This window comes from Tympanuchus pallidicinctus, unplaced genomic scaffold, assembly GCF_026119805.1.
Source record: "Tympanuchus pallidicinctus isolate F22 unplaced genomic scaffold, pur_lepc_1.0 scaffold19, whole genome shotgun sequence".
Lineage (NCBI taxonomy): Eukaryota > Metazoa > Chordata > Aves > Galliformes > Phasianidae > Tympanuchus > Tympanuchus pallidicinctus.
The window spans coordinates 10,885,706-10,910,704 of record NW_026294710.1 but is presented as its reverse complement, the minus strand read 5'-3'; the positions used below and the strand labels follow the sequence as shown (position 1 = coordinate 10,910,704).

At 43.1% G+C, this 24,999-nt stretch overlaps 1 protein-coding gene across 2 annotated transcripts; it reads right to left on the bottom strand.

The window, feature by feature from the left end:
- Positions 1-220: 220 nt before the first annotated feature.
- SEPHS1 (selenophosphate synthetase 1) lies at positions 221-23,767 on the bottom strand. Of its 2 annotated transcripts, none has more exons than XM_052681229.1 (9): positions 23,636-23,767; positions 20,630-20,891; positions 17,498-17,601; positions 14,003-14,110; positions 13,006-13,160; positions 12,102-12,192; positions 8,686-8,785; positions 6,911-7,123; positions 221-1,523 (listed from the first exon to the last, which is right to left on the bottom strand). In XM_052681229.1, exons 2-9 carry the CDS (start codon positions 20,820-20,822, stop codon positions 1,309-1,311), a joined length of 1,179 nt encoding a protein of 392 aa, XP_052537189.1. In that variant the 5' UTR covers positions 20,823-20,891; positions 23,636-23,767; the 3' UTR covers positions 221-1,308. The 2 variants fall into 2 exon arrangements, with proteins under 2 accessions (XP_052537189.1, XP_052537188.1); XM_052681228.1 differs by lacking the exon at positions 23,636-23,767 and adding an exon at positions 23,096-23,343.
- Positions 23,768-24,999: the final 1,232 nt, after the last annotated feature.

Sequence of the window (24,999 nt, the reverse complement as noted above, 5' to 3'; positions counted from 1 at the left end):
AGATAACCTATCTGCCCCCATCCTGATGTGCAGGAGATATTCTAGATTACCATGGGACATCACAGCTTGCAGAATCAACCAAAGGAGTAACAGCAACAATTGATTTCATTACACTTGCAATAAAATAATTTTTTTTTTAAAAAAAAAGGAGGACTTCTCCTCTTTCCACTTTGTAATTCAGGCAGGAATCAAAAAAGTTCATGCTTTTATACAAGAGCAATAAAAAAAATTAAATATTTATTTTGAATAACAAGCTAAAGTTCAAGCTGCAATGTTGGCAATGTAGATTTTAAACACAGATCACAAAAGCGTGCACAAAAATGTATTTGAGCAAAGAACAAAATAATACTAAGAATTATACTAAACAGCTGCTGATTTTAAAGAAACAAAAAAGGCTTGTAATCACTATACAAAATATAAAATGTATTAAACACTACCATCCACAGAACAGAGGTTTATTTTAGCTTGATTATATTTAAAAATTATTTGTGAAGTTATTTATATAGTGAATTGTAAATGAATATTATACAGTAACCTCCTTTTGGTCTGCAAAACCTTTGTTGCACTATAGCACATCCAATCACATTGCAAAAAAATGATTTTTTTCCTTACCATCAATAAAGAAAAATCATTGATAATACAGTAAATGTTGTCAGGTCTACAAATAATGAAATTAAAAATGACTCCTTCGACTCTGAAGCTATTTCCATGCAAAGTCAGCACTTGCTCGTTTCAACAGAGTGCACTACACCAAGCAATGTCCAGGGTCATAGATGCTCTTGGTAAGACTAAACCTTACAAAATAAAAATAAAAATCAAAGATTGAATGTAGTCATGCAACCCTCTTACTACTGGGTATACCCACTGTGTCGCTTATCAAATTTATTGCCTTTCTGGAATATCACTCAAGGCATCCAAATTAGACCTATGATAAATATACACATAATGAAAGGACACGATGCTGTTTGACACTACTACTGGTAATGTCTGTGCTACGTGAAAGCACCTTTAAAAAGAGCCTATGCGGCAAGAGATAAGTGTCTAAAGATTCAAAATGAATCAACAGTATTGGATAACAATATAATTCTCAACTCAGAAGCTGCCTCAAGATTAGGTGCATCTTCAGTTAATGTAACAGGAAAAAAAGGCAATGGATTTTATTTCATTAATTGTATCCACTCATAAACTGACCTAAGGCCACCAGATGTGCAGACACAACAAATTTTCTTTTCTTTTTTTACAGTTCTTTAAGTTGTAGGATGATAAAGGAATAGATCTATTTAAAAACAAACAGCTATTTCATCTCTATTAAGAGGTGGCACCAGGCGTTGGGTTCACGTTCTGAGTGGCCACCTGTGGTGCAACTTCAATGATTCGTGGTTTGTCTATGATTCTGGCCGTGCGGTTGCCCTTCTCTACAATGCCAATAATCCACGCTTGGTGACCTTCGCCGTACTTGGGAGACTTGATCTCGGCACAGAAACGTGCCGCCTGTTCTCGTGGTAAACAGATGAGGAGACCTCCTGCAAAGAAAAAAAGCAGCGTCTTTAATGTCTGTTTGCAGAGAATTTCAACCTTCATCTGCCAAATTCCTCTTCAGACAAGCACTCGGTGACTTCATGGGTTCTGTCAAACTGCAGGACTCCAAGAAAGGCCACAGTGGAAGCCTGTGAGCCTGTGCTTCACAGAAAGAAGTCTGTTCCTGAATTCAGTGTTTGGCGTGTACGTAAATCCAAATACACACAAAAGAGGCTGGCAAAAGGACATCGCACTGATGCCAACAAGTGACATCAGAAACAACACCAGCATTGTAAACTTCCAACAGAGGACTGCAAAGTGCCTCTACAAGAAGTACACACAAAAGTGTTCTGGATAAAGGTCATGTTCAGATACCTATAACCACATACTGGCGGCAGCTGATTCTGCAAGTAATCTTATTGCCTTTGATGACATCATTCATCAAAATAGAAACTGTTACAAGAGAATGTAAAAGGCAGAAAATCAAACACAGGCTTGATCCAGAGCTGCCTCTGACAGTCAGTCTTTTTGACCCCATTGTTAGAGAGTTCCCCTTTAACCTTTTTTAGCCTTTCCCATAATATCTTTTCTTACAGAGACAACAGAAAAATATCTATTTATAAATGCTTCTCAGCACAACAATTGGTTAGAAAAGTTGCTATTAAGTAAATTAAAGAACCTCTGCATTCTAATATTCCCAAAGCACTGATAAGGTGATTCTGCAAGTATCATAGAATCACAGAATCACAGGGTTGGAAGGGACCTTAAGGATCACGAATCTCCAACCCCCTGCCACATGCAGGGCCACCAACCTCCACATTCAATACCAGACCAGGCTGCCCAGGGCCCCATCCAACCAGGCCTTGAACACCTCCAGGGATGGGGCATCCACAACTTCTCTGGGCAGCCTCTTCCAGCACCTCACCACTCTCTCTAAAGAATTTCCCCCTGACATCCAACCTGAATCTTCCCTCCTTCAACTTAAAACCATTTCCCCTTGTCCTGCTACAAATACTAGAATGAGTTATTTGTTGTCAGCTCTAGCACAGATTTGCAGTGGGCTCTGATCAAGTCATTAAATATTTTGGTGTCACCCTCTCCTACAAAAAGTTACATATTTCTGGTACTGCTTACCTTTCTTGCCATTTATGCTGCATTACAAATTTGTGAAGAACTGCAACACAGAGCAGCAAATTCATCTACAGGCGCCTAGTTAAACCTCCAAGTGTCTCGTGCTACAGGCAATTGATGCAGCCAACATCTGTAAAGTGCTGTATTCCAAGAGACAGCAGCCTCTTGTAAGGAACATCTGAGTATCCCCCACTGGAAGATGTTTTGGAGAATACAATCAATAGCTTGGATTTCCCCAAGCAGGAATTTGGGCACACACTAGATCTTGCTTACTCTTTAGAACACTGATATCACCAGAGTGCCTGTGAGCTATCTGACAGTCTTGTCCTGGAGAAGGGCAGCACACCAGCAGCACAAATTGTGCCAGCACACTCTGAGCCAACCCTGGGCACAAAATGCCATATGCTGAGCCAGCCACTCTGGGCTTGGTGCCACCACCTCTTCCCTGCAGTCTTGTGGCCCAGTGGCTCTTGGACAGCATCTCAGAACCTTGGGCACTGCTACATTTGCTTTTCCAAGCTATGGGGAAGCAGCAACTACTGAACAAGAAAATTTATAAGGATATGTGGACATGTGAAAGTTAATCTTTTGGTTCTGTATGAAGCAAATGAGGTGCCATTGAGAAGAACACCTACCTCTCTCACAGAGATTTCTGAACTTAACATCCAGTTAACAGCAAAAAGCAGAAACACGACAGCATTACTCCACAGGTAACAGACAAATCAATTGCAAAGAAATTATGTGCCATTCCCATGACAGGCTCTAAATCAAATTGAAGAGCGACTTCTGCCAACTTTTGCTGCAGGTAAATCAGGGAAGAGATTTGTAAGTTTCTAAGAGTTTATAAGCAGAGTGCTAAGCAGTCAGAATGGAGGAGTGGAAGTATAAGAGCATGAGAATAATCTTTGTTATCTTTTTCCCATGCAGCCTTCCTGCAAGTTTGTATCACTTGTATGGCCACCCTGTTAACATTCTTTAGCAAGAACAGAAAAATACACCTAATTCCAGTTTCCAGCTGAAACAGATACCTCCCACCTGCTGGCTATCCCTCACACTTTGATCTCTAACCCTTAAGGAAGGATATGATAGGCCTCTAGCCTGTGGCAATTACAATTACTTCTCTGGCAGGCTGACCAGTCCCTATAACCCTTTAGGTAAGTTCTAAGAGCTTCCACTACATGACTTGTGCTTCCAGCTGCTTTGAGTGCAAAAATCCCGTACACAACTACAAAAAGTCTTCACCAGTGCAACATCACAGCCACCAGCAGTTAAAGTTGCTGCAACACAGCTATGGAAAATGAAGCAGAAGTGCCTCTAGGCACTGAAGCATGCAGTATTTCAGGTTGTACCAAGTTTCAGAGGTCTGCATTCACCACTCCTGAAGACAAAGCAAACGGGCTGCAGACAAAGAACAAACGGCTGCAGTGGTTTAAGAGTTCATTGGATGCTTCTTTTTGGAGAGGAAAGGATGCAGATACTTGCTATCTGTTCTGGATTACTCTTCTAAAATCGTAAGGGTTTTTGGTAAGTTTTGAATATTGCTATTTTTAAACTGCTGTACTGCAAGCAGGGAACGGTTCCACAGGAAAAAAAAGCAGGCTAGACAAAGCCTTGCAATTAAGAGATGATTTATGAACAGTTCATGAATCAAAATCAAAGTTTCCCTGCTTCTGCTAACAGCTCTCTCATCGTGACAGCCCTTCTTTTCTATCCATTTATGTTCACAAGATGCATGGAAAGACTGCATTGTTGAGATACCTCTACTACACTAACAAAGCTGTCTGACACCTGATACCAGCTCCAAGAGCAGAACAGGACTGGCACAAATACACGCAAGAGTATCCCATGCAGAATGGTTTTCTAACTTATTTCTGTGAGCAGTCAGTCTGATAAACAGAATGAGGTTCTTTAAGGTAACCACGTGACTGCAACTTCAACCATTACCAAGGAGTTACCAAAAAGAGAGCACAAAATCATGTAAAACTGGAATTTTCAGAAAGCACATCATAAGCAGCAGTTCCTGGAGGATGGAACTGATGACATGAGATCTTTCCAACACTGGCTTTTGTCAACAGGTGCCCAGCAAATGTGCACTGGGAAAAAAACAAGTCTTAAAATCCGTTCAAATTGTTTTCCAGTACATTTCTCACTGCCTGCCCACTCTACTGAAAAACATCTGTTCACAAGTGAAAAAGCTACAGCATTTCTGGAAGTTTAAGACATCAGAGCAAAAATGTACATTATATACTTCAGCATGAAGCCCCCCTAAAAGGCATCCTCCCAACCAGACCTACAGATACAGCAGGGCACACACTTGCCTCCATGAACATCAACCCTGGGACACAAAGTATGCAAACGTGTCAGACCATCCAGTGTTAAGCACAGAGCCAACGTATGCTGCATAGCCTTCAGGCCACAGCTATCACATTCAGCTCTTATTTGGCTGACACTGCCCTGTAAGAAATCCCCACAATAATTTTTAATGTAGGAAACCAGTGCTACGAAGAAATCCACATATATTTTTCGAGGTGCCCAATGCTCTCAAATAACCAGCCGTTTTATTCATCACCATCTATCTCTGTTGAAAGGTAAGCCAATTCAGAGTTTCAAAGGCACCTCTTGCTCTCATTCCCAAGAAGGATTTGGAAGTTGGCTGTTTTCCTCTTCTGAGTACTCTTGCAGCACTGCATACATCTGCATTGTTTTTACACTCTTTTAGTGAAATGACAGCCTTGTCCCCAGGGTGCAAAACGAGTCATCAATTTTAAGATTCAGGCACTCAGTTTGCAGCTAAACCATTCCATGCCAACTGCCACTTAGCCAAAAGAGCATCTTGGCTTTCAACTTCTACGCCTAAGCTATTTTTTAGCCTCTTTGTAACCGATAACAAATGCCCTGCATCCAGGGCGAGCAGCAGCATTACCTGCACACTGATTACATGGACTGGTAGGTAGTAAGAAACTGTCTGGTGGTACCAACTGTATTTACAGTACTGTATTTACAGCTTGCCAAACAGCCATCACATATTTCTGGCCTCAGCTGACTGAAGCTGGGTTTGAACTCTTCAAAGGGTTCATGTCCCATATCCTGTTACACACCATCCGAGCCACACACCCTCTGTAGGACAGAGCATCTGTTATAAACACAGATGGCTAAGGAACAATTCAGCAGATCATGGTAAGTCATGTATTCACTAGGGGAAAAGTTTATGGCTCTCACTGAGATGCTTCTTTCCAGATCTTCAGACTGCTTTGGTTCAAGGGGCCCCCCTCTGTCGTGAACCGCAGAGAACTTGGACAATACTTTTGGAGAGCAGGAAGAGGGTGGGGAAAGCAGATAAGAGAAAAGACAGATTTGTTACTGTATCTTCTTCATTTCCCAAAGTGAACACACGACACTGAAGAAGAAAAACACAATGGAACAGAAGATTTGAGGGAAAAATGAAATACAGAGACTTTCAGCAGAAGATGGTGATTATTCCAGTAGGCAAAGTGGCCCACACTTACTAAGAAGACAGCATTCAAACCACAGCATCAGAAGTTTTTAATCGCCTGAAGACTTCAAATGTTCATCTGAAACAAACTTGACGTTCATAGCCTGATTCTCATTTTGTCTCTATTCGCTGCCACTGCCAAGTGGCAGCTTTATTAAACAGAAAGCTCAAAAACTGAATGAGTCAGAGACTAAATTCCTTTCTTGCTTCTGCTTACGTCCCTAACATCAGGTTTCATAAGCTTAAGGGAAAAACATCTGTATTCTTCATGATCATAGACAGAGGAGGCCTCCCTCAGCCTCTGACACTGGCCCACTCAGCACTCAACTTCACACATTCATAATGAGAAATAAAAGCACAACTCATATGATGAGGAAACCTACTGCATGTGGCTTGGCCTTTTGAGAACACCATGCCAGCTGTGCTGAGGCACTCGAGTAGTCACTGTTCTGGAGTTAATAATTATGAGAAAAATAGGCATATCAAAAGAATTCAGAACCATCACTGACTTTCAACTGCAGAATGTTCCAGATGCCAAACACAGTAACGGTTTCTATAGTAGTGTTTCATAGGAACAGGATGGGAGTTTGGAAATTTGACTGAAGAACTTGACTGTGAACAGTTCTATGGCTAATGCTCTTTAACTTGACTAAAACTCAAACCAACCACGAATCTGAATGCAAAGTGCAGCATTGATACATTTAATACGTTCTCATATTCTAACACGGATTTAAAAGGAAGGAAAAGGGTGATGTAACTGTCACCTACCTGAAGTCTCTGGACAAGTCCCATGCATGAGGCCAAACATATTGCCACAAGCCTTACTGACAGCAGCCATCTTAGCAAGAACAGGAAGGTTATGAATAACAAAGGACACCTCATTTCGCTGCTGCTTGGCAAGGTTTTGTGCATGTCCCAGGATTCCAAACCCTGTGATGTCCGTAGCTGCATGTGCATTGAAAGTGTGCATAAGTCCAGCAGCTTCAAAAGAGGGAGAAAAACAATTTAAAAAAAAAATCAGGAAAAAGTATTGAGGAAAGCAAAGTTTCAACAACATTATGCAGTTTGAATGTGTACCTTCAATGTGAATCAGCTCTGCTTGCTGCTGAAATAAACTATGTAGGTCCTCCAAAAAAAAAACAAAAAGCCCACCCCAAACCTGTTTCTGAAAGGAACAGGAATTTCACCAAAACCGCATGCAGCCTTTAACAAAATTCAATTTGTATTGAAGATATTAAATGATGCTGAAAATTGAATAATGCAGTTATATTTATGAGCACGCTCTATTAGACATGCACTACAAATTTATATTAGCAGTCCATGATTAAGGAGTTTGCTCCAGTTTCAAACTTTCCCAAGTTGAGGATGAGAGGTTCTGAGTTCAGCTCTGCCCTAAGGGCAAGGACAAGGTTCATCCTGAATCAGTTTTCCCACATCTGCATTCCCTGACAGACCAAGGAAAAAAAAAATAAATTACACCAGCACTTACAGTTCTGGACACTAAGCTGAGGAACTTAACAACAAATGCTGCAGGTCACAAGGGAAGGAAGGAGAGCTGGTGGATGGACAGGCACAGGCGGCCCGAAGTCCCCACCTCCCCATCAATGCAGTGGTGACATTCTTGGGCGTTTGCAACTACGGAGCCCTGGGCACCAGCAAGGCACCTCTGCATGCAGACAACAGTTCCAGTTCTGAATATCTAAGCATTGCTAGAAGGGCCTGACAGAGGCGAGGGGAGAAAAACAAAACTAGGAATGTTTTGCCTGTCTTTGTTGCGTCCCAACACAGGAGCAGGGCTGAGTTATCTTCCATAAGACAATCATGGTCATTTATTTATCCTGGAAGACTTTGTGAAAGAATGAAAAACCACTGGGATGATGTAATAAATACCAAATGAAATCTGAATAAATAGAAGATATATTTAACTATCTCCATTCGTTCAACTGAAAAGGAAACATCTAATTTTGTTCTTGGCTCATCTAAAGATATTTTGAACAACGGGAAATCTTGCCTTAGAATTTCTATGGTAAAATATTACTCCTACCAAAATTAAAAGAAAAAAAAGGTGCCACACATTCTACACTTTGGGAAACACGTAATATGGCAGAGGTGATAATCTAAAAAGTTAAATTGAAGTATACAAAAATTAAAAGCTTTTCTTTTTTTTATTCCATTTCCATTTATTTTAAACCAGTCAGGTCCTCCTGAGTTCTCCAGACACAAAAAATACAAATGAACAAATCCAATACATTTCCCTTAAAAAAAAATCTAATTCACTCCAGTGTTACCCACAACACTCATATGAGCCATAATCATCTCCAGCAGCATTTGTGACGCTGTATAATTAAAAGAGGGCATTTGATTTTAATTTGCGTGCTTCACAAACACTGAACAGCAGAAAGATGTGGCAGAAAGCAGGGATAATGCAGTTGTGTCACATTTCTCCATGGCAGTGAAATGAAATTAAGTATGGAACTGGAAGAACAAAAAAGAAAGCCCACCACAGTCCTTTCCCCTTCCACAACAGACACATTTCTTCTTACCTGTTCGATTCAGCCTTGCCATATTCATCATTGCTTCCTGGTATGCTAGTTCTACATCTTCCTGTGTTACCACTAGTTTGATTTTGTTCCATTTTTCTGGCTAATGGAGGAAAGAGCGAGACAATCTTCTTAGGCTTTTGTCTATTTTAAAACACATTTTTATCACTGAAGGTTCTAAACCAAAATGCACTTTTTTTTAATTTAAAAAACCTCAGCTTATGAATAATACAGTGTTTTACTCGGAGGTGCTGAAGCCTCCTGTTGTGCTTTACCCTGCTTGCACCCATGTGAAGTTCATCTCAAGGTTTATGAAGCACCAAAGTACCTCAACCATTGCTCTCACTTGCAGAGTGGAGTGGAACAACCTACCCTATGCAAACAACTCCATCAGCACAGAACTCTCTGGCTTGAACTCTGCAACCAAATAATTTTATTTTTTTTTTTTGCTGGATGTTGAAATTCTTCATCTCTGGCTTGTTTTTTAAATATAAAGTTCTTCATTTCACATCTGGACCCTCTGATCAGGAAAGGCCACTGATATCCAGAAGTCTAGCTCTCAAGGATGTACACTGTGGCAGGATGTAATCACTCCAGTGAATTAGGATTAAGACAGTTTCATAAAATCTATTTACAATTTAATATCAACACATCCTTCCACCCCTTCCCAAATCCCACATGGATTCATGCCTTCATCACATGCTAAGCAACACTTTTCATCCCAAAAGGCTCTCATGATAATTTAGGAAATGGTACCTTATAAAGAGCAATTGTTTTCTTCAAAGCTGAAGTAATTCCAGATCCAGAAGGAAACAAAGCAACCATTTAACTGTTTAGATCAACACTGTACACTAGTTTAATTTTCTTCCTTTTGCAAATAAAACAAAATTACAGAGAACTGAACTAAGAAAATTTTTAGACCTACAAAGCCTACACTGCTATTGCAAAGCATAAATGCATACAAAATTTCTTACTACCACAGGTGGAAAAACTGCTGAGAATTGTTGTATGATGCTGCACTGGCATCAAGAGGCTTGTCAAAGAGGATCTTATCCTTAACAAATGAGAACTGACTTCCAGTGGTGTAAGAAGGAACTCAGAAATGGAAAGAAGGGAAAGAGGCTGGTCAACCAAAACAAATCTTTTTTTTTTTTAAAGGCCAAGGAAGTACAGAAGTAAGATCAGGATTTCTGAAATTAGGTTGAACTTGGTTTGACCAAGTAAATAAGAAAAGCATTACTGTTACACACAGGACAGGATTAAGGTTATCCTTACTTCTGTTATGACTGAAAAATACAGCCATTTTATATTAGTTTTCAAAGTATGTTTTTGAGGCTGATCATGGAATGGAAACAAGTAAGAGTGGCAATCACAAATGTGGTGAAAGCAGGACTACAGGCTGACAGGGCCACAAACACAGGCAGGCTGCAAATTAGACACAAATTACTCCCACTGTGACATCATACCATCAGATACCGGCACAATGGGATCAGCAGACAGGAAACAAAGCCAAACTGTTCGCCCAAAAAACTTCAGAAGGCAAATTTAGACAGACCCTTCCCCTTCAGAGATCTGTCATAGCAGAGACTAGCAAAGCCTTCCTGGAAAGGCAGATGGAAGCCTTTCATGCTTTTGAGCTAAAAGAGAAAGAGACAAAGGGCTGCCAGTTCCCCGCTGCTGACTAATCACTGCACAACTTGGTAGCCAAATTCACACAGCTTCATCACCTCCAGCACATCCCTGACCGCGTTCCCCTACAGAGCCCAGCTCCCTGCAGCCTCTTTACAGCTTCTTTCCTTTGCATCCCACCACAGCTGTTGCCAGCAACATATCTGGGCCTTGATTGCAGCAATGCTGCCAGTAACCAAACACAGAGGGAAAAAAATTTGTCCTTTTTTGGATCACGCTTTCATTAAAGCAACTATTGCATGGTTGTTGCCACAAATCATCCTTTAACAAGTCACCAGGAACTCACTCACAACTGCTCTGTATTTTTTCATTTCTTCTCCTCCAAACTTGTTTTGCAGTCACGTATCTCCACACCTTCCCTTCCTCCCTGGCCCAGGCATAAGCTTGCTGTACTATGTTCGCTCTCCCACATACTTTTCAATACAAAGTCAAACTCCATGCTGAAGCCTGATTTACAGCTGGGTTTGAGATGGGTAAGTCTAGTTCTATTTTCCTTCCTCTTTCACAAGACAAAGCTAAAGAAAGGGCAGCACTGATACTCAGAAATTTCTCACCACAAGCAAAGATATATGCTGTTTACTGTAATAAGAGAACTGATTTCCTTCTGTCCCCATTTTTCAGACCAGAAAGTGGTTTTGGTTGACAGTCAAGGAAATTACAAGTACTTGAAATATGTGGAAATTCAGAATGCTGTTAATTTGCAAGTCTGTTTGTCAGTAAAATAATAGATATGTAGAAGAATGAGATTATGGCCAGAAAACAGGCTATAAAACATGTGTCTTTCTTCATTCGATTTTCCTATCAAGATTATCTGAGGCCTTGATCCTTGTATCTGTCTGGAAAATGCAGGATTCTGCAGAGGCCAAAAAATCTGGGCCTTACCCTGTCCATTTTAGGGGAAACATTATTTGTCTGGTTGCTCACACTTCAGATTCCAGCAAAGGTTGAAGCTGGTTCTCTCCCACTTTTGCTAACACAAGCTTTGGAATTAAAATCCAGACTAAATCAATTTCAGCTCACTCCTCTGCCTGTCTATTGGCTCAGTAGTCCCCAAAGCAGAAAAGAGGCATTTTTTAAAAACAAAAACTGAGCAGCTATAATTCTGAAGACATACACTGGGAGCCAGACAACATAAGCAGATGCCAATTTTGCAGTCACATTTCAGTTCAATAGTTACATTCTTGCCCGAAGTAACAGATGGAAATACGTCTGCATACATAATGCAGCTACTATTATTCCTAGTGAATGCACAGGGTGACACATGTGAAAGGTAGAGATATTTCCACGTACACAAGCAGAAAGTCTATGAATCCAGACAGGGCCTAACTGACACCAACCAGCTTTTGCCAACTATTTGGGCATGTGGAATAGGGCATAATTTCACCCAGGGTGCCAGTCTGTTGCACTGTTAGTCACCAACTCTGTTTATAACTGCAATGTCTGAGAAGTAACTAAGAATTAGACCCAATTAAGATAGGCTCAGTAAACTCACTAAAAATGGTAAGCTGTCTCGGTTCCAAAAGAACCTTGCATGTAAGAAGATAAGGCTGACATAACAAGGAGGAAGAAGAGGAATTAATTTCTATATCATTCCTGGCTGAGCACTCAATATACTCTTCATACTGAAAAGTAAACGCTGCAGTTTTTCATTCCAAGGTTTTGAGGGAATGGGGAAGGTCACCTTCACCTCCTGCCTCTTTTTCCTATTTTGTTTTTGGCAGTGTACTCACAATATCTAGCCACTGGTGGACGGCTACAGCCACTTGTGTTCCCAAGGGTTTAGTTAATACAAGCACATCTCCTGGCACTGCATTGTCTGGCCTGAAAGCAAAGAATTCATATATTAATTACAGAGTGAGAGTCACATGTTATTAGGAATAAGTGCTGATAATTAGATTTTCACAGACCCATGTATCTTATTGTGCAGATTCAAAAAAAAAGACTAATTGCTGAATTTCCCTTTGGGATTCATTGCCAAGGGGTATCACTGAGCAAAAACACTGCAAACTTACTTAAAAGTACTAATCCTTCTTTCTTGGAATAGAACAAAACTGGCAATCAGACAAACACAAAATTACACCTTTTCTTTCAATGTACTGAAGATACAGTACAGAACAGTGGAGGAAAAAAAAAAACAATTTTGCTTCCTCAGGACATAAAGTAAGCATCACTAGGATCACAAATGAATTTATTTGTACAGTGCAGCATGCCACAGTGGGACATTCAAGACCAGCTACTGTTAATCAGCCAGAATGATGTAAGCACAGCAATTCTCCAGATCTCTGCAGCAATTAGCAGGTTAATTGGGAGGTATTTATACATGCATCTTACACTCTGACAGAAATTTATATCCCACAACTGCCTTCAAGACATGTACAGGTAAGAAGCTTAACTGTCCTGTCACAAGGAGAATAAGACCAAAAGATAGCAGGGGAAAAGTAAAAGCACATGCTGCTTAAAAAAAAGCAAATAACAGACAGAAGAGACGTGGCATCTGCTCAGTGCTAAGGACAAATGCAGGCAGGAGAAGGGACTGCTTTACTCAATAGGAGACAGATCACAGCATGGCATTTAAAGGATTTTCACTGTATCCCATCAGACCAATGCCTTTGATTGTTGAATGATTTAACTTACATTATAAATTCATTAGGCTGACAGACTGTTGTGGCCACTCCTCCTAAAACAATCCAGGGATTTAACACAGTTTGGCCACCAGTAACAGATGTTCCTGCCTCTTCTGCTGCATCTTTGAAACCCTGGATAATTAGAGGCATCACTTTGTCTCTTTCCTAGAGATCAAAACAGAAGTCAGAGTTCCATACACAGCAATGCTTGTCATTTCAAGACTGGTCTACGGCTTTAATCACTCAAGTCAAATCCCCTCATGGCGAAAAGCTAATGACAGAAAAGCCAGCCTTGGGAAGAAGTCAGCCTGCAGAAACCACATGTTATCCCATAAAGCCATGGTTTTACATTTCCTTGTAAAATGCTGAAGAAACATTCTCCAAAAGGTCACATAAAAGTAGAGAATTCAGAGAGTTCTGCAAACTCAGAACAACTACTCTGCTATTGTAATCAAGTACAGCCTAGCAGTGTAGTGCAATAAAGCAAAGTTAAATCAAGCTGTATTTGACCTCCACTAAACCTGTAAAATTTCAAGTTAGTTTCTTCTAAGAATGAACAATCCTTTTTTTGCTAGAGCAAGGAATCAAACGTGCTGGTAACTGCCATCAAAAAGAAACAAAATTAAGAAAAAGAGAACCTAGTTCAGTTTCTTCTGCTTCAAAAAGATGCTACAAAGCTGGCACAAGGAAACCAAAAGTACCTATCCAAATTAATACATCAACTGGTAATCAATTCCTGCCTTGAAGCACAGTCAACAGGAGCAGAAACTCCGTTTCTGTGGGGATCACAAAACAGCAGCAGATTACAGAGCCACAGAAAACTGAAGTTTTAGCAAATAATCTCAGAGTTTATGAGGCAAGACTTGCACTTCGAACTGAGGAAGTGACTGAACCATCTCTTCTTTAAAAAGATTCAAAGTTTGAGGAGAAAACACTAAAGCTGCATACATTCTAAGTATGTATAGTTGTTTGGGTCCTTCTTCAGAAGCAGATACCCCAAATCTTACCCTGTCTGTCATTTTATTGCTGACTCCAAGGAGCATCAACATGTTGTCGCATTCTGTGACCCCCATGGCATAAAGGTCACTTAAGACATTGGCACATGCTATCCGTCCCTGAAAAAGAAAGGAGAAAGAAAGAAAGAAAAAAAATCTGCATAAGTTCAGACAAACACCTGCCACAAAAAAAATAAACAAGTTTCTTTGCATGAGTTTTGATTCAGACAGCTGCTTATTCTACAGGTTGCTCAGCTCCTGAAATGCATCCACAGACATGGCACGATCCATCACATGCAAAGCATCCATCTAAAAATGCAGATGGCAGCTCCTTTGACAGGTAAGGTCAGAACTCATCCCAGCTGTTACGGTGCATTTATTTACAGCTGCAAGGAAGCTAATCTGACAAGTGAAAATTAGTTGCTTCTGGATTGGAGTAACTAGGAGATGGGGATGTGGATGAGAAAGCTGTTTGTTCCCCTGCACCACCCCTGAAGCCACGCTTACTCTCCAGTTTTCAGGACAGTACTCTTCCTTCCAGAGGACACAGCTTGCTTCTCAGGTGCTTTTCCTGTTAGGATGTCACTAATGAGCTGCCTGCAGAAGGCACACATGTTCAGGTCTGCCATCAGTGGCCCTGACACCACTTAGGAGCACACACAGCTGCTGAGGTGATGCACCTGTCTGTGCCCCATCACTTGTATGGTGCGAGAGACGTCCCTTCTCTGTCCCTTTTTCAAATAACAGGATAATGCTGAATTTTGCTACAGCAAATACGTTTGTATTAATTTCTGTGTGAGCACACAACACTAACAAAACTTTGTTCAAGAGGCCTCGTCTTCTTTCAAAGGTTGCTCTAATAAATCCTGACACTGACAGGACTCAGAAGGGTTCACCTGGGTAATGACCTTAACTACTCCAATTTTGCTAAATTAATGGATCTGAGTTTCTCAGCAAGTCAGGTTTTGTTCAGTGTAAAGCCACTAAAAATGAGACATCAAGTGTCCTGACGAAGATGTAACTTCCCAACACAGGATATGTCTTTAGGGATGGGAAATGATTTTAAAACACAAATTCTGTTTTGTCAATCTGGAAGACTCCGTGCATTTTGTTTAAAAAGCTGCAAAACTGTACTTGACATCTGGTTCTATGATCTTAAACCTGTGTTTTTCATAAAGTTCAGAGGCGATGTCATCATGATAAAAGCAATGTGCTTATTCAACACCATTTGGACTACAGAAATATGCTTTAGTTGCAGACAGATTTATGGGGCAGAGGGAGAAAAAGAAGAAAGACATTTAAACACATTTCTACCATCTCCAGGACACTAAAATCTAATCACACGTTCAGAGTTCTTTGCAATAATTAGTATTAGCAGGCAGTTGCTTTACTTTCTGATGACATGAAATAACACCTCCAAATCACAACTGAATATAATCAAGTTTTTCATAAATTCAAGAGCTTCCATTGGCATTGAGGGACTCCCTTGTGTATTTAGAAATCAGAATACGTTTTAATTTATATCTCAGACTATGAAGAGAAGAATGAGCAAGGGACCACAGAGTTAGATGGCTATTTGCTGTTACGCTTCTGGATGTTTACCAATACCACAGCCTGTCACTTTCCTTTTCTGGAAGGGGACTATTCAATCATCCTTCACTATTTTCAGTATTTATCAAACCAACTGCTGGTTTACACCCTCTTAAGGAATGACAGATAAGTTCCTAAACTCACAGTGACAACAGCTCCCTATTCTAGCAGTCCAAGGTCAGCACAGTGCTGCTTTTGCCAGTTGGCAATGCCATTAAGGGAATGGACTTGGAGAGTGCAAGCAACGAGTCCCAAGCAGCAGAGGGAACAAAATGTGGCTTATGAATGTCAATAGAAGTAATGGGATTCACAGATGGGTCAGCCTAGCTGTGCCCCAAACATCACCTAAGACATGACTCACTGAAACACAAGAATCCACTGGTAATTGTATAAACTATACAGGCAAAAGATGGAATATCAGCCCCCTGTCCTCAGTGTTCAGTGAAGATTCTTAAAAGAGCGCCAAAAAGTTCCCTGTAAGAGAGAAGACCAGCCAGTTCCCTGCTCCTGTATTCCAAAAGGCCACAAAGAGGGGCCAGTACCAGTTCTACTACCGGAATCTTTATACCACTAAGCCTGGTTTCCAACTTTCCCAGATCACGTAAACTGAAAAGCCCCATGGTAGATACAAATTTTACAGCCATACATTCTAGCGATAATTCAGATAACACACATCAGGTGTTCTCAAAAACAGAGCTGAAGAAAAGGGGTCAGGAAGGATCTAGGCTAGCAAGAGGGAAAGTAGGAATTGGCAAGGCAGCAGCAGCTGTCCTGAAAAGCACAGATGTGTCCAGAGCACACTGCTTTATGAAGCCAGGTCACAAACCAGGATTCCTGAGTCTAAGGGTTTTATGGAGAGTTGTATTTGCCTCTCCTTCAAATCACATTGGTCTACAAAAGAAAAAAGCCATTGGAGTGAAATTAACATTGAAAAGAAAGAAAATGAAGGACTTGAGAGTTACGAAACGCTGAAGTTATAGCTGATGGTGCCTGTGGATCACAGTGCAGACTGACTAACATGCAATCACAGAAGCTGGACTAAGGCCAAATTTACATTCCACTCTTATCACACTGGCCTAAACCTCATCTGTACACAGACCCACGTTTCCCTACTGCAGCACCTCAATAATCCCTTTGTATCCCTGATGCCATTCACCACAACCTTCTCATGCCACCCCTTATTAATTTTTGTTGCAAGGTGAGAAAAGTTTCTCAGCATGGTTCAAACCTGCTGAGCAGCTCTCAAAGAACGACCAACAAAACAACAAAAGAGCATGCAATCATATAAACAGTAAAAGCACTGCCTAGTGCAAACAATCAAATTCCAATTACAGGAGACACATCTCTTAACTTCCATTTAGTGAACACTTGTTGGAGAGCTCCTTACAGCACTACGAGGGCCTTTTCAAACATACTTGTTTTCTCACTATCTTCTGTTCAAGTCAATGCTTGAGATAGGAAAACCAAAGTTCACAAAGCACTCTGAAGTTGCCAGGTGCTATTACCAACTCCTGTCATTTCAGCTTTTCTAGTTGTAACATGTTACCTGGTTATTTCAGAACCTCAAAAAAGGCAAACTACTGTATGGTTCTCCTAAGTGGAGCTTCCTGTCTGCTGCTTTGTAGCTCCCTTTTAGGGCTTTTTCAAGCCAAATCTCACAGAAGAGACAGAGGAAAATTTAAATTCAGCTTTCATCTACAGCAAAAGTTCTGCAGTATTTGTGGCTGCCATGGAAAGGACTGCAGGATCAAACATCACCCTTCCCTTTTCACTTGCATTTGGGAAAGACCCTGAACACAGTTATCAAACAGTTACTGCTGCACATCTAGGAAAAAAAGGTCAAAACTGCCATCAGATTGGTGAGATCAAACCAAATCAACAATATATTTAACTAACAGTTCAATTTAGCCAACTTACCATCATATAAGGATCATCCACAATAGGATAAATATAATCTGTTGTCTGAACCAACGACAAACCTCCATGTCTTAATGGAATAACACAAGTGTCCATCCCAATTCCTGCAAAGAGAGAAATCCATCACTGAGGTGAGCAACTTTATCCTCAGTTGTCTGTTGGTCCTTACAAGAGACCTTACAGAACACTGCTGGGAAATACAGCCCTCAGTACTGCCTGGGTAAAGGCAACAAACCCCTTCCTTGGGAAAGGGCATCACACAAGCGAGGAAGAACAGGCAAAGAATGAGAACTCCTGACCAGAACAGAGCAGAGGTGTAAATAGCTAAAAGCAAGAACGAAACTACAACATTTTTCAGTTTATTGCAGTACAGTAACTACAGTAACTACAGTAACAGGAGTGCAGTGCACTCCTTTCAAGAATGTCTGCGCTTGTATGTATGTTAAAAGTGAAGAGGAACTCCATAAATCAGTGTTGACAAAAGTAAACAGGGTTTCCTGTCACTCCTAACTCAACAAAAACAAGGTGACGGTTTTAAAAGGGTACAGTCTCTCATACAGAGCACTACCTCACTTCAGGTGAAACAGAAAGCACCACAGATCACAGCTGAGGCCCTTGGTCCAAAAAGGATTCACCTACTTGGAGAAATCCTGCAACAGCGTACCCTCACCTTACTTCTGGGAGGATGAAAGGCAGCAAGCTCATCTGCCAGACAGGGAAACACTTGGGAGAACAGCAATACCACAAATGCAGCCTTCTCTAACTGTGGACACTCAAACAGAATAAGCAATATTAAAACCTCCAGGCATTCGCTGTGATGCAGAAGCATGTACAAAAGTGGCAGGTCACACAGTAAAGCACACTAGCTGCCCATGCCCCCATCGATTATCTCCAGCCTAGAGGCAGCAGCAGGAAGCCTGCCTCCTTCCTAGGCTGACAGCAAGGTGCCCGGCACCGCTTTGTATACCCAACAGGGCAGGGCTTCTCAAAACAAGCACTCTTCAGGGAGCAGATGTCACACAGCAACTTTCCTCCAGGTACAAACACTCCTATCCAGAGCTACAAGCATTTGGCAGTCCTTGCCAGGAACAGTGAGCCGCTGTCATCTGAGCTCCTGCTGAGGACAGAGCAGAATGCAGAGGCTGCAGAGGCAGAAAGCTACAGAGACACAAGGCCTTGCCTCAGAAAAGAAGAGATACTCAGAAGCAGTCATTTAGGGCTCTCCATCCTCTGCTTAAGCCAGCAAGCTGCTATGCATGATGCTCAGCCTCTCCAGAGAAGCACATATAAACTGATAAAGAGGACTGGCTCACACACAGAGCCCTCAGCTCACCTTTTCATGCCATAACATTGCAGGACTGACTCTGCGCTGTTTCTGACACTCAGGCACCATGGGCTTTCTGAGGCTACATTTACTTCCACGCAAGAAAACCCAAACAAACAAAAAAACCAACAAAGAGGGCTGATATATAAGCAGCTGTTTAAAGAGGTGACTGAAAACAGTGACCTGAAGGTCTGCAACAGCTCAGGGAATTCCTACCAAACCTGCAGTTTCTTACTGATGGATACACTCACAGGCACAAGACTGCTCTGGGTAACACCACCTGTAAAAGTGAGGGATGCTGAGCCCCTAAGAGGTAATTTCCCTTTTGACTGTATCTCAAAAGAACTGTGCATACCACAAAGGCTGTAAAGTTACCTGCCTATCCCTTTTAAGCAAAAGGCATTAAAGGCAATTAACACCTAACTTATCTAAGGACAAACTTCTTAAAGAGATTCTCTCACTGAAAGTGCATATTTAAGACATCTGCTTTCTCCACCTTCCAGTACCAAGAGATTTCCTGTTACATAATAACACACCTGTGTATTGATGGCATTTGTCTGCTTTTTACCTTTCCATACATCTGGACAAGCAAAATCTATCAGTAATCCCATTACTGGTTACAGCCTGTAAGCTTATAAGGCAAAAAAGCTACAAAATTAAACCAAACTATTACCGAAATTAGAAACTTGCCAAAATGAAATGTTGCTGCGAGTAACATTTAATTTAGAGAGAACACACATAAACAGCAATTTAAGAATAAAACTAACAGTAAGTGTCCCTCATTAGGCAATATTAAATTGTAGTGCCATCCCAGTTTGACACACAATTACTGCTTATTTATTTCATACAAAGATTGCCATTGTCTAAGTAAGGGCTCCTTACGATCTCCTGTTGAATTCAATACTGGAATAATGGCTTGCAACCTGCTACTCTGCTAACAGGTCATATTAAAATAATTTCAAATAATGCTGTTGAATACTAAACTGATAATTAAATAACTGCAGAATAAATACTACACTGATATTCCTAAGTTGATGAAAAAATCCATTCTGCGTTGCGAAGTGGAGATCGACCACACAGTGCTGAGTAAATAGGCAAACAGAACACAAAATGCCATTAAACACGTTACATACATTCATTTCTCTATATCAATGTTAGGTACAGTAGCTGGTATCAAAATACCTACGTTTGCCCTGTTCCCCACGTAGGTAGCTTGTGCAGGTTGTTTTCCCTTATTGCTTGCATCACTGTGCAATACCAAAGAGAAAGTGAAGCTGGCAAGAACACAGATCTTGGAAAGAGCCCTTCCCAGGCAGCTTCTACAGGTGAGCAAAAGTTAAGAGTGGGGTACAACGAGAGGACTGAAAGGAAAAAAATCACAGCTGTGAAACAATCCGCTCCCAGTCCCTCATGTTCTCTGCCCCAGGAATGAGGGGAAGGGAGAAGGGAATTTCACCTTTAAGTCAACTAAGGTCTATTCAACGCACAGGTTTAAGAGCACAGTGTACTACTTTAATGTTCTGGATGTTAACTGATACTATTTCAGCTTGGAAAGCGTCTACCAGGAAGAGGGAGGAGGAGACCAATTCCCAAGCACATCCCTGTTGCTCTGGCCATCCCTGACCATTTTTTGTTCATAACTGAGTGCACCACAGGACGTTAAACAATACTGTTCTCGTGTCCTCGATGCCAACCAGATTACTCTTCAGATTTCTGAGCGATGAGCATGCATTACGCAACGTACAATTCTCAAACATTAAACAAATACGCAGACAGGATCACACGCAACTAGAGGAGCAACTACTTACCCAGCCTGGGCATGACTGCCCCCAGGAACTGTTCATCTTCCTGAAAATGGTTTTCTTGTAGAGATTCGAGCAGCTTCTGTAAGACATCCTGAGGCACTTTGCAGCCTGTGCCCTTCAGCTCCGTGAAGCGGGTCAAGCGGAAGCTCTTGTCCAGTTCGTAGCTCTCTGGGTTAAATGTCTCTCGAACAGACATGGTTCTCTCCCACAGAGTGCTGGCCTTTCCCTCCCCAGAACAATGGTGTTGGTCTCCCTGCTGATCAGTCTAATTGAAAAAATTGGGAACATTAGAAAGTCCTAAGGCCTGCAGTACAACGGGTTTTCCCACATAGAGCGAGTTAAAAAGAGAAAAGTGCAAGAAATGACAGTTCCCAGAGCACTGGAGTCAATTTCCAAAAAGAAAAATAGGCCCTCATACTGCAACACGCTCAGCAGAGACATCTATTTGCACTCAACACAGAGCAGGGTTGTACTTTCAGCCATTCATGTATTAATCACGTAAGTAAGACTTTTCAAATAACGGCTCAGCTTCAGTTCTGATGTAAGAAGCTGAAACTCCATAATATACCTGTTCTCCTTGGGGGAAAACAGCCCTGGTGTTACGTCAGTACAGGTAGCAGAGGAACAAAGCTGTATGTAATCAGCTTGCTTTACCTACAAACATCCAGTTTACCTTTCAGCATGCCTACAGACATAAGAACACTGAAATCTTCCTGGCCCCTCCAGCCCTTTCTTAGTTATCCAAGGATACTGAGAACACACAGAGATTTGGCCATTAGAATGGTAATGCAAAAAGAAAAAATGATGCAACTCATTTAATAAAATTCTTAACAATGCACATCTAATTTTAGAACGTTTTTCCACTCTGACTCACATGCAACACAGTCCAAAACTAATAGAGGCCTAACTGAAAGGCTGACTTCTAAACAGGAACGGATAACATACAACACTATCCATCTGCCCTGGAGAAAAAGCTTTCAAGAATCTCTACAAGCAACCTGTATGCTGTGGTTTCCTAGAAAGCAAAGATCCTGCCTCACAACAGCAAAAGGAAGAGAGACGATATCTCAGAGAGACGATTGTACTGTTTGGAGCTTCAGCTGAAAAGGAAAAACTGACAGCAGTAACAGTGAGTTCAGCAGCACTAAAAGTAAGAAGTAAACCTGCTGGCTGTGTAACCCGTCCACCCTATCCACCACTTATTACTGATTATATCAGTGACATATATCTTGAAGTCTACTACTTTGCAGAATATATTTTGTCAGTTTTAGGTCTGGAGCCCTGCATAGGGTTTTCCCTCCTTCTCTGAGAGGCGTTTTGCTTCGTTACAACAAATCCCACAGCCTGAGCTCGGCTGGGATCCAAACTCAGTTACCCGGACGTGTCTTGGAAGAGCAATGAGTTCAGCTCATAATTGGAAGGCAGCAGCATGAGGCACCGAGCACTTGCAATAAAAAAAAAAAAAAAAAAAAAAAAAAAAGCTGGAAAACAACAGAAAGCAGAAACAAGGGCTTTTCAAGTAGAGTTGGGTTGCACGGCCTTTTTTTGTTTGTTTGTTTTTAAACACTCCATTCCAATAAACTCCAGCAGGGTACAAGCAGCAGCAATGTATGCATCATCCCACAGGAACCCTTTCCCCTACATTTCTGTGCTCAGCAACCCCTGCCCACTTACACAGGGAAACAGTAACATAAGGTTTGAAAGACCACTAAGACCATCTAGCTCAACCACCTGCCCACCCCCACCATGCCTATTAACCATGTTCCTCTGTGTCACTTCTACCCTTTCCTTGAACATCTCCAGCAACAGTGACTCCACCACCTCCCTGGGCAGCCTGTTCCAATGCATCACCACTCTTTCTGAGAAGAAAGCTTCCTAATATCCAACCGGAACCTCCTCTGGTGCAACATAAGGCCATTCCCTCTCATCATATTGCTGTTACCTGGGAGCAGAGGCCAACCCCCCCCCCCGCCAGGCAGTTACAGAGAGTAGTAAGGTCTCCCTTGAGCCTCCTCCAGATAAACAATCCCAGTTCCCTCAGCCGCTCCTCATCACATTTGTGCTCCAGACCCCTCACAGCTTCATTGCCTTTCTCCGGACACACCCCAGTCCCTCAGTGCCTTTCCCACTGTGAGGAACCCAAACGTGAGCACAGCACTGAGGCGCGGCCTAAACACTCACAGCCCACCAGGAACTCCAGGCAAATCTGCGAGACGCAACCCGAGTCTGCAAGCAGAGAGTGAAAGAGCCGAGCCGAGTTTATTGAAAGCATCCACGGTAACTTTTTATTAAAGACCTGCGGAAAGCCACACGGAACACGGAGCGATTCCCGCGGGACCGAGCTCCTCGTGCAGCCCTCCTGCTCCTCAGCACTCACACAACTGCTCGGGTTGGAAGGGACCTCCATTGTCACCCTCGTCAACCCTCGCCTCCCTACAGAGCGGAACGAGCAAAGCGCCGCGTACCTACCGCTGAGCGGGCGCCAGGCACCGAAAGGAGCCGGAGCCGGGCGGCTCCCAGCGGCGTGGGCACCGCGAGGCCGAGCGCTGCGGAGGGACATGGCTCGGGGACCGGCGGCCGGACGGGGCTCTTCTTTGTGCGGTAGGAAGAAGAGGAGGATGAGAAGTCGCGCCCGCCGCTCCGTTCGGCCCCCTCGGGAGCGCGCCTCACACAGCGCCGTGCGCGCGCCCCAACGGCCGCGGCGAGGCAAAGCAGGAGGGGGGGGGGGGGAGTGCGAGGGAAATAAAAATGTCGGCGGGTGAAAAATTTAACCCGTCCGGTGCCGGAGCTCCGAGGGGCCGCTCGTAACATCACCGCCGCCGCTCCGTCCCCCCTCAGGGGTTGAGGGAAGGCGCGGGGCCCAGCGGCCTTAGCGCGCACCTCGGGGCCCGGCCGTGCGGCGCCGCGACGGCGGAGGCGAATTCCCCTTTAAATCTCCCCGCCTCGCCCCCCCCCCCCCTCCCCCCTTCTCCCTCACTCCTTCCCTCCCTCCCCAGGTCTCCCTCTTACCGGCTCTCCTCCTCCTCGCCCTCCACCTCCTCCCGCGAACGGGACTCCCGGCCCAGTCCCACAATGCACTGGGCGCGCCGGGCTCCCTCAGCGCCGCCTGAATAGAAATGCCGCCGCCGCCGGGCAGGGGGGGGTTAAACCGCCCCCCCCCCCAACCTCCACGCGCAACGCCCTCCGCGCGCGCCTCCCCGCGGCCGCGCGCACGCCGCGCCCCCCTCCTCCCCGCTTCCCGCCCCCTTCTCCCCCCCCCCCAACCTTCCCGCGCAGCCTTCCCGCGCATGCGTGCTGCTCCACGCGGGTGGGCGCGCTTGTGCCGCGGTGCGGGGTTTGCTTGTCGGGTGCGGGGCGCGCAGTGCAGTGCAGTGCAATGCAGTGCAATGTAATGCAATGCAACCCACTTCTTGTCAGGGAGGTCCTGACAAAAACCCAGTTTTTGCAAGGAGGGTGCATGCAGTCCAGCACGCAGTCCTGTTTTTGCAAAGGAAATACGTGCAGTGGACCCAATTTCTCCTAAGGGAGAATGCATACAGTGCTGCTCGATTTTTGCAAGAAGGGTGCATGGAATCCAGCGTCGTTTTTGCAAGGGGGGGTGGGAGGGGTATGTGTTCTGGCCCAATTTTTGCAAGGGGAGTGCTTGCGATCCTGCCCATTTTTACCAGGAGAGATCCCCCCATTGTATATCATGCAGGTGAAAAGTCAGCACTGTGCTGCGCAGGTCAAGCATTTCACCTAAATGGTGCAAAGTGGACTCAGAGATGTTCTGAGTGGGAGCGCCGACCAAGGAAGCTGCACAGCCCTGCATGTTTGGAGTTGCTGTGCTGCATAACCACACAATAAGTTGAAGTTGGATCAAGCAAGAGCTCTGAGAGAGTGGGCTGGGCCGGGAGACATCTGGTAAGGTTCCAGCGTTCTCCATACTGGAGCTGATTCCGTTTGTTTTCCCACCTGGAAGGGTTTCTGTGCTGATCAAGTCCCTCTTCCCAACCAATATGATGCCAAACTCAAGTGGTTTTCCCTTAAAATCCATCTCACTTTGGATGCCAGACAAGTTTTGATCAGCAGCGGGTGCTCCCTTACTATGGGTTGCATAGGGCCTCATTTTACATTGCAGAATAAATTATTAAGGAGAAAAAAAAAAAAAAAAAAAAAAAAAGGCAGCTAGCTTCTTGCAATTTGCAATTAAGTCCCTAATTAAGTAATTGCCTGTTCATTCAAAGACTGCCTTTTGTGCAGCCGCCTTTGACAAACTCCTGCTTAGAAAGAAGCGGAGAGGGAAGGAAAAGGAAAATGGTGCATTTCTCGCCTTGTTTTTAATTACTCTTTTTATCTGCAGAGCCCCACGAGCGTGGAGCTGAGCACCACGA